The sequence below is a fragment of the Fonticula alba genome (assembly GCF_000388065.1).
Source record: "Fonticula alba strain ATCC 38817 unplaced genomic scaffold supercont2.9, whole genome shotgun sequence".
In the NCBI taxonomy this organism is placed as follows: Eukaryota; order Rotosphaerida; family Fonticulaceae; genus Fonticula; species Fonticula alba.
In genome coordinates, this window is record NW_009242979.1 from 1,060,221 (window position 1) to 1,069,624 (window position 9,404).

General features: G+C 67.3%; 2 protein-coding genes across 2 annotated transcripts; both read left to right on the forward strand.

Annotated features, from left to right (window-relative positions):
• Nucleotides 1-51: 51 nt before the first annotated feature.
• On the forward strand, nt 52-5,023 carry H696_05303 (hypothetical protein; the record flags this gene model as incomplete). The annotated part of the gene is made up of 2 exons (XM_009499166.1): nt 52-1,363; nt 1,530-5,023. The coding sequence occupies 2 exons, from the start codon at nt 52-54 to the stop codon at nt 5,021-5,023; spliced, it is 4,806 nt and encodes a 1,601-aa protein (XP_009497441.1).
• An 89-nt stretch (nt 5,024-5,112) lies between these two features.
• On the forward strand, nt 5,113-6,415 carry H696_05304 (TKL protein kinase; the record flags this gene model as incomplete). The annotated part of the gene is made up of 1 exon (XM_009499167.1): nt 5,113-6,415. The coding sequence occupies one exon, from the start codon at nt 5,113-5,115 to the stop codon at nt 6,373-6,375; it is 1,263 nt and encodes a 420-aa protein (XP_009497442.1). The 3' UTR covers nt 6,376-6,415.
• Between the last annotated feature and the right edge of the window lie 2,989 nt (nt 6,416-9,404).

The following is a 9,404-nucleotide window of genomic DNA, read 5'->3' on the forward strand; positions in this document are numbered from 1 at the left end:
CCGCCCCCCCTTCCCCCTTTCATGCCCTTGCGTGACCTGGCGGCCTCGACCATGGCCAACAGTGTGATGCGCCGCTGGGCATGGTCCTGGGCCGCGTTGGCCCTGGTGCTTGGGCTGCTGGGCCGGTCGCTCGGTCAGGACATCCACCTGCTTGCGGCCTCGCGGCCGAGCATGGCCCTCGACAGGGCGGTGTCCTTTGTGCCGGTCGGCTCGGACAACTCGGCGGTTCTCTACCGTGAGAGTGGGTCCCAATTCCGGACCCACTCCAGTGTCTGGCCTCCGGGCCAGGCGCTCGAGAGTCGCTGGGGGCCGTTCTTCCGGGAGAATTACCAGGCCCGGAATTCCCCCTGGCCGGACACCCCCCTGTCGACGACCATCCTGCTGGCACTCCACCCGACCAGTCTCCCGACCCTGGTGGAGCAGAATGCCAACAAGGTGGGCCTCTTCCAGGCCCTCTCTCGGCATGGGCTTCCCGAGCCGCAGGCGGAGCTACTGGCGGCGGTGGACTCGCCGCCCGGGGGGGTGGAGCTCCTTGGGCTGACCGGCGAGCCGGGCTCCGAGCGGGGGATTTTCCTGGCCCGACTGACGAGCAGCGATCTGGTCCAACGGCCTCACACTCTCCGGCCGGCCACCGGCCAGGTCCTGGTCACCAGCGGCTTTGGCAGGAGCTTCTACCTGGTGGACGATGGGGGCCTCAGGCGGGTGACCATCGGGCCGGACGACAATGTCCAATGTCTGACCATTCCCAGCAGCGGCAGGGTACTACAGCTGGAAGCCACGCGCCTTTCGGGGTCCTCGGGTGTCGAAGGCGATGCGGCGGATGTGGCCATGCTGCTGGAAGACGGGGAAGTGAGGGTCTACCTTCGCCTGGGAGACCCGAGCGGGGTGGTGCTTTCCGGCGGCCAGCTGCCGGCCGGGGTATCGGCGCACGGGGCTCGGCTGCTGGTGGCCCCGGCGTCCGCCAGCCGGGACTACCACTCGCCGATGTATCTGCTGAATCCGGCAGCAAGCACCTTGGAGGACCGGGTGTGGTACATTTCCATCGCCGGCCAAGCGCTGACTTGGCAGCGGGCGATTTTGCCACCGGCCGCCGGCAGCCCGTCGACACTGCAGCTGGTCCTGTCGAATGTGGAGGCCCCCTTGGACAGGTGGCATCTGGTGGATTCGAACCACCGGCTGCTGTTCGATCCGGCCTTCTTCCGGTGCTCCGAGGACCCGAGCATCGTGTGCGATCGGGACGGCTCGCGCACTGGCTCGGACCTTGGCTGGAGGTGTGCCTCGGAACGCGTCGAGTCGCCGCTTGTGTCGCTGGAGAGGCTCTGCGCCGGGTGCCCCGATGGGTGGTACTTGGACCGGCCGACCGGTGCGTGTTTGCATGGGCGGGCTGCTTTTTTTTTTTTTTTTACTGTCCCCCTCTCTTCCGGCGTGTCACGCTCGGGCTGCCGGTGAGTGGGGGCCACTTGGCCGCGTGGCGCCCGGCTCGATGGCTGACATGCATCCTGTGAATATGGCGGGCAAAAAAAATATAGCTGGCTCGCCCTTCGCCCACCCGGATCATGCATGTCGGCCCTGTGCCGAGGCCCGGTGCCGGACATGCGGCCCGACACACTGCTTTGTGTGCGCCGAGCCGTACCTGCTGGAGCCCAGCGGCCCGGGTGGCGTGTTCACCTGCGTGGAGGGCTGCTCCTCCGGGTATCGGCATGTGGGCGGGATGTGTTTGCCCAGTAGCCGGCCCCTGCCACTGGCGGGCATCAGCACCCCCGTGACGCGGGATCTCGGTGTGGAATTGGCCCCGGGGGACCGGATAACGGCCGTCGGAAGGACGTGGCTTTCGGCGGACCCGCACTCGGAACAGGTCATCCTACCGGCCAGCACTTCGGGCCCGGCCACCGGGGTGCTTATTTTTACGGAACACCCCCGGGCATATATCCAAACAATGGACGCCCTCACCGGGAGGGGCCAGTCTCCGGCGCGGCAGGTCCCCCTCCTGGGCGGGGCTTTCAGCGCGCCGGTCCTGGGCTTTGCCGAAATGGGCCCCTTCCGGCGGGACGGCCAGCTGGTGTATGTCCTGGTGGCGGCCCTCCAAGGGGGGCAGGCCTCGAGGCTGGAGCTGTCCTGCTCGGGCACGGGCCCCTGTCCGGCCGGGGCGAATGCCAGCCTGACCCCAGTGTCCACCGAAAGCTCCAACATGGTGTGGCGCTTTGATGAGGATTTGCTTGCCATCAGCAAGGGCCCCCGGGGGGTGTTGCTCTACCGGCCGGACCCGAGCTACCGCGGCGTCATTTACCATCACAACTTGGCGGCCGGCGTGGCGAGCCTCCGTTCGGGTCCGGCCTTGGACCGGGCGCCGCTGGCGGCCGGCAACCACTGGATGGTGGCATCCGGCGCCGGGTCGAAGCCCAGTGCCTTTCCGATTGCCATGGGCGAGGCATCGGGCTTCCAATGGCCGCCCTTGGCCGGGCGTCTTTTGTCGGGCCTGCCCGACAGCGACACCGACATGGTGCCGGTGATGCTGGCCCGGGACTTGGATGCCTGGGTGCCGGGGGAGTTGGTATTCTCGAACACCCTCGGCCCGCGCTGGGAGGTGCTCCATGTGCCGGGGGACATGGTGCCGGCCGGCCGAGCGGTGGACTTGCCCTTTGTCCGGCGGGCGCTCGGGACCTTCCCCCGGGCCTTGGAGCCGGCCACCGCGGAGCATGGGAATGTTCTTTTGCAGGCGATCGACCTGCCCGGGGCGAATGGCCGATACCCGAGTGGGCTGCTGCTGCTGTCGCGGACCTTCATCGGGCTGTCGCTGCTGCACTGTCCGAGCGGCTCGGCCGGGCCGTGTGCCCTGCTCCCGGCCACGTTTGTGGATCTTCCGCCGGCGTTGCGCCTGCCGCCAGGCACGCTCTTCTGGAACCCGGCCACGGTCCATGTGCCGGCGGTGGCGGCCGGGTCCATGCGCACGGAAGCCGACCCGGCGCCGGTGGAGGTGAGCTTTTTGATCTTCGCCCCGGCCGTCGGGCCGGTGGCATTGGCCCTGACGGTGGCCTGCCCCGGCGGCGGGCATGGGCCCATGTGCGATGGCTGCCATCCGCGGTGTGCGGTGTGCGGGGGCCCGGCCAATGCCGGGGACTGTGTCACATGCGTGTCGGGGGCGTGGCTTCACGGGCGAAGCTGCGTCACCGAATGCCCGGCGGGTACGTGGCCCGATGTGCAGGCCTGCCAGGCCTGCCCGGCGGACTGTGCCAGCTGCACCTCGGGCACCGAGTGTACCCGATGCATGGCGGGGCACTTTCGCACTGGGCAGCTCACATGCCAGGCATGTGACGAGTCGTGCGCCAGTTGCACCGGCGCCGATGGCTGTGACACCTGCCAGCCGGGGCTGGTGTTCATGGGACTCGACCCGGGGGTGCCCTCGTTGTGTGGCTCCGCCTGCCGCCCGGGGGAGCATGTGGCCGATGGCCGGTGCGCCGAATGCCATGCCAGCTGCGAGCTGTGCTTCGGGGCTGCGGCCTCGTGCCAAGTGTGCGCCGAGGGGTTCCGGTGGGCGAGTCGGCCGGCGCCCGGGGGCACCGGCGCGTGCGTCCCCTGCGGGCCGGGCTGTGCCTCTTGCACGGCGACCAAGTGCCTGGCCTGCGAGGCCGGGCTCTTCCTTGCACCGGACGGGGCATGCGAAGGCACCTGCCCGGCCGGGACCTGGCCCAATGGGGAGTCCTGCCAGCCGTGCGACCTTTCGTGTGCCGCCTGCGCCGGCGGCCAGAGCACCGACTGTGTCGGTTGCCCTCCGGGCCTGGAGCTCCTGGATGCCGGCATGCCGCCGGTGGGCAGCTGCGTGTCTGGCTGTGCGGCCGGCCAGTATCGAGACCCCGGGTCGGATGCCTGCCTTGCCTGCGACCGGGCATGTGCCGCGTGCAATGGGCCCAGTGACGGGGATTGCTGGCGTTGTGCCGATGGCGTGCTGCAGGATGGCGACTGCGTGCAAGTGTGCGCTTCGGACCATGTGGCCGTGGCGGGTCGGTGCTTGCCATGCCATGCATCGTGTGGCGAGTGTTCCGGGGTCCGGAGCACCGAGTGCAGCACATGCCAGGCGGGCCTGCTGGCCCTGGTGACCGGGCCGGGGTCGATGCGCTGCGTGCCGGCCTGCCCGGCGGCGTACCATGCATCGAGCACGGCATGCACGCCGTGTCCCTTGCGGTGTGCCAGCTGCCCGGACGCGGCCTCCACCTGCGGCCAGTGCGAGCGCGGATGGCTGCTGGCCGGGGCGGCGTGCGTGCAGACCTGCCCGGCGGACCGGCTGGCCCTGGGGCACGAGTGCGTCGCGTGCCATTCGGCCTGCGACTGGTGCTTCGGCCCGCGGGCGGACCAGTGTCTCGCCTGCGAGGCCGCGACCCCGTTCCTGGTGGATGGCCGGTGTGTGGGGGTCTGCCCGGAGGGGACGTTCGCCGATCGGAACACTTGCATGCCCTGCGGCGCCACATGTGCCTCATGGGCCCTGGCCAGCGAGTGTACCTCGTGCGCGGGAGATCGCGCCCTGCTGGGGGTGTCTGTGGGGCCGGCTGCCCGGAGGGGCACTTTGCCGAGGCCCATGTGTGCCTCGGCTGCGGGGCCTTCTGTGCCTCGTGCCAAGGGGCGGATGCCTGCGCCGGCTGCTTCGACGGCATGGTCCTTCAGCCGGATGGGGGCTGCGCTTCGGTCTGCCCGGCAGGCTGGGCGGCCTGCGGCCACTCGGGCCGGTGTGTGGCCTGCCCGGAGCCCTGTGCCGAGTGCATGGCACATGGGCCGGAATGCGGGGTCCAGTGCACGGCGTGTCGGCCGGGCCATGTTTTGGGGGAGGGAACCTGCTGGCTGGCCTGCCCGGAGGGGCAGTTCCTGCCGGAAGGCGGGGCGGTCTGCCGGCAGTGCGCCGAGGCGTGCGGCACCTGCCTCGGCACGGCCGACTGGTGCACCGGGTGTGTGTCGGGGCTTCTCCGGCCGAGTGAGGGAATGTGTGCGCCGGGCTGTGGCCCTGCCTCGGGGCCCTTCAAGGGGGTTTGTTTGAATTGCCCGGCCGGGTGCGAAGCGTGCGAGCCCGGCCCGGGTCAGCCGGAGTGCACGGCCGAGCTTGATGGCTCGCTCGCGTGTCCGGCCATGGCATCGTGCAGCGCATGTGCGGGTGGGCTTTTCCTGCTGCACGGGGCCGCCTGTGTGGATGCCTGCCCGAGGGGGTATGTGGCCAGCGCCGAGGCCGGGCCGGCGGCCTGCCTGCCCTGCCATGCCAGCTGCTCCGACGCGTGCACCGGGCCCGGGGAGCATGAATGCCGTCCCCCGGGCCGGTCGGCCGGTCGGAGCGTGGCCTTGGCGGTGGGCCTGGCGGCAGGGCTGCTGGTGGTGGTGCTCTTGCTGCTGGGCCTGGCACTTTGGTACATCCGGCAGCGGGGCAAGAAGCTGGCAGTGGCCCGGGCGGCCACGCTTGAGGAGGATGCCACCATGCTCAATACCATCGTGGAGCTGGCCCTGCCCGGGGCCATTGTGGTGGATGTGGATGGGGACTTTGCCCCGGAGACGGGGGCCCCCATGGGATCCGGCGCCCAGGCCAGGGTGTATGCGGGGCGGGCCGTCGGTGCGGGGATCTCCGCCCGGCTGGGCTGCCCGGAGACGGTGGCCATCAAGCGCATGAAAAGCAGCCCCATGAAGCCCCTGCATGTGGCCATGTTCCAGAATGAGGTGTCCCTGATGTGGCTGCTCCGGGAGCAGGGGAACATCGTGCGGCTGTTCGGGTACAGCCAGGCGCCGGCGGCCATTGTGATGGAGCGCTTTGACACGGACATGGGCCTGCTTCTGCACTCGGAGGTGGAGCTCAGCTCTTTGGACCTGGCGGACATGGCCCGGCAGTGGGCCTCCGGGCTGGAGGCCATGCATGCCCACGGGGTGGCCCATTGCGACGTGAAGCCGGGCAATGTGTTTGTCAGCCGGACGAGGGGGTCTTGGCGGGTGGCCCTCGGGGACCTGGGCGCCAGCCGGAATCTCAATGTCGATCGGTCTTCGGCGTTGTTGCTGGCGGTGCCGCGGCTGAATGCCCTGAGTGCGCGGTATGCGGCGCCGGAGTTGCTGGCGGCCGTGCGCCGGGGGACGACGCTCGGGCAGCACCTGCTCTTCCCGGCGGACATATATGCCGCGGCGGTCATGCTGAATGAGTGCCTCGAGCGAAGGGTCCCCTGGGCGGGGATGACTTTGGCGCAAATCGCGGATGCGGTGCAGGCGGGCGATCGGCCGCCCGGCGGGTCTTCCGACACCGGGGTCGGGGATTTTATTGCGGCTGCCTGGCAGGCGGACCCCGAGCGGCGTCCTGCGGCCGAGACGTTCCGCCAGCGCTGCGCCGCCATGTATGTGGCTGCTGGTGGCCTGGAGTGACATGGCTGTGCAACCTATGAATAGACCATTGATGTGTGCATTGGGGGGGTGTATTGAGGTGTGTATTTAGCGCCGGCCCCTGTGCGAGCATGAGCGTGTATGTGTGCCGGTGGGTGGGTGGGTGTGGAACGGTGTGTCAATGTACAGGTGGGTGTTTGAGCGGGTGTCGGCGCGCGGCCGTGTGCACGTGCGGAGGCCGTACGAGCGTCGCATGTTCCACCGAGGCCGGGCTCGGTCCTGTCATGCCAGGCCTCTGGCCATATCGCCTGGCGCCATCGAAAGGCGGGTGAAAAGGTGAGAGGGCCTGTGGGCCGGGCTGTGCCCCAACCGCCCGAGGCATGCTTTCACCGGCAGAGGGTCCCGTTTTCGCCGGGACTGGCGCCACATCCGCAGCCCCGGGCCTCTTGTGCTTCCTTCAGGGGGCGGGGGCGGGGGATCCCAAGACAAGGGCGCCCCACTGGCCGGAAGAAAGAGAGAGGCCAGGTGCCTGCGGATGATGGAGGATGGAGGCACTACCACGCCCGAGGAGGGGGGGATGGGGCGCGAGAGGAAGGGCAAGAAGCCAGGACCTCTTGCGGCGGCCTTCGGGTGCCCTTGCAGGGCCGTTGCACACGCCAGGGGCCTTTGGGTCGCATGTCGGGCACGCGCGCGCGCGCGCGCACGCAGAGGGCATGGCGGCGCACGGCGGGACCTGCTCCGGCGGCCGGAGGTACGGCACCGGCTCCCCGATGGGGGTGAGGCCACGCCGTGGGCAACCAGGGCGCAGGGGAGGGCCCGAGGGCTCCGGGGGAAGGCCCGAACCATGGGCCGACGCGCGGCGGCGCCGGGGCAGAAAAGCATGCAAGGCTAAGAGCAAACGGCGCGGGGTCCGGCGTCCCTGTCGAGAAGCTCCCCGAGCAGCAGACACCCCCACTCGGGCAGGAACGGGCCAATGCATTGTGGGCAAGGGCGGGGCGCGGCGCCGGTTGTGCGGGAGAACATCACCCCCCGCAAGGGTATTTCTCGGTCATCTTTTCTTTCGCCATGCACCGGGGGCGGGGGACAAACGCCTATTGGGGGGCTGCTCGTGGATCGCTGGGAGGGATTGCCGAGGAAAACCCATGCGACAGGTCAGCATGGGAGAATCCCGCCTCTGGAGCAGGGTCCACACGGGTTAGGCCTAAGTCAAGTGAGTGAGGCTTGGCGAAGGGTACCAGTGTGATCTGCCACCTGGTCTGTAATCTCCTGGCATAAGAGAGGGGACATACCAACCAGCGGTTTACGGTCGTCTGTTTCCAGAGAGAGTCAGTAACTCGGCTCAAGGCGAGTTAGTAGCAGGCAAAGGAGAAGGAACTTGGATAGTGAAAGGGGTTCGAGAGGAAGCCTAAGAACAGGTGTTCGTCGGCTTGACTGGTGTTTCGGCCATGCTATTTTTTAAAAACCCCTCCTCGACATACTGCTGAGCTAAGGGTTTCGCTCTCCGGAGGCTCCGGCGGGGCGTCGCCCTTTTGACCTTTGGGCTCTCGGTCAGGGGTTGGGAACCGAGAACCCCGCGGTTCGGCACGCCCGCTCGTGTATCTCCATCCTCGGTCGAGCGCCGACGTCGCTCGCGATCTCGGGGGCCGCCTGACGGCTGTCCCTACCCCGCAATCCCGCTAGAGGAATGCCACTGAGGATGTTAACATTGTCTTTCGATAACACCTTGCTCTAGAACCTCCACGTGTTGCTTGATTTGTCGTTTACATGGGGATATTCTGCCACAGAGAGACCCGGGCCGGAGCTTGTAACATCCCATCAAACGCAGCGATGTGATCCCTGGGTAGGATCGGGCAACGCGTGGGTGAGTGGTGACCTGTATATAGGGGCATGCAAGGGAGAACATTCGATGGGCAGCGATGCAGACGCATCGGTGGAGAGAGTGAGGACCGCAGCCTTTTGTGTCTAGGCTGGGACGCTCCCACGCGGGTCGGCCGCAATGGGGATCACACGTTATGTCACGAGAATGGAATGTCATCCCACTCAAGGATCACATCGCCGTGTTTCGATCGGCTGCAACATCATGCGCTGACGTTAACAAAAATGTCTGTTGACAAAAAGACAATTTGTATCATCTGATACTTCGAATACAACGGCCAACGAACGGGCCGCTGGTTGGCGGGCTTTTCTGCGATCCTGAAAGGGTTCGGCAAAAGGCGTGATTGAGGAGAACAACGAATTGTATTGAATCGAGGTTCCTCCGAAAGTGCCTCGCCCTTTACATGATGCCTACACAGTCGGACCATTTGTGCCAAGTTGATGCCCCGGCATCCGCGTGGGCAAAGTGCGGCCCTCAGATGGGTCACGTGTACAGGCACGGGGGTTCCGGACAGGGCCCGTTTCAGATCCGTGTTTGGTCTACCCTGCGCGATACACGGTGAACCAAGAGCTTCTCTCAACCAGTATCAACCCGTAATGCTGAGTCAAGGATGAAGGTAAATGTATATTCAGAAATCCGTTTGACGATGCTTCGAGAAACGGGTTTGGTGGTTCACAAGGGATGCTTAAATAGTGGCGTCCGGAACGTTCCCGAGAGCGTGGGCAGTTCCGAGATGGCACGTGACACCACGTTACACACGGTCTCCTTGCGTGTTTCTCCTCCTCGAAGCCTTGGCAGGGGGGACAATGTGGATCAATTTCCCGGCGCGGAACGTATGCGCGGGGAGCCTCTTTTGGCGTATGGCAACCTCCCCTTCCCCTCCCTCCCTCCCTCCCTCTCTCTCTCCCTCTCTCTCTCTCTCTCTCCCTCGGCCCCTCTCATCATATGTTGGCTTCAAGGACGGCCGTGCGAGCCCTGCGTGCGTGGGGCTCGCCGGCATTGGCGACGGCTGCGGCGGCCCGGCGGGGCTGGTCTCTGGCCGGGGGCCATACACCGGCCACCCGGGGCCAGGCGTCCCCCCTGGTCACCCACGGGGACGTGTATGCGACAGCATGCCCGGCCACCATCATGGCTCCCGGGGGCATGTCGCTGGTCCATATGCGGGCATTCTCCTCGGCCGCCGGAAGCACGACCA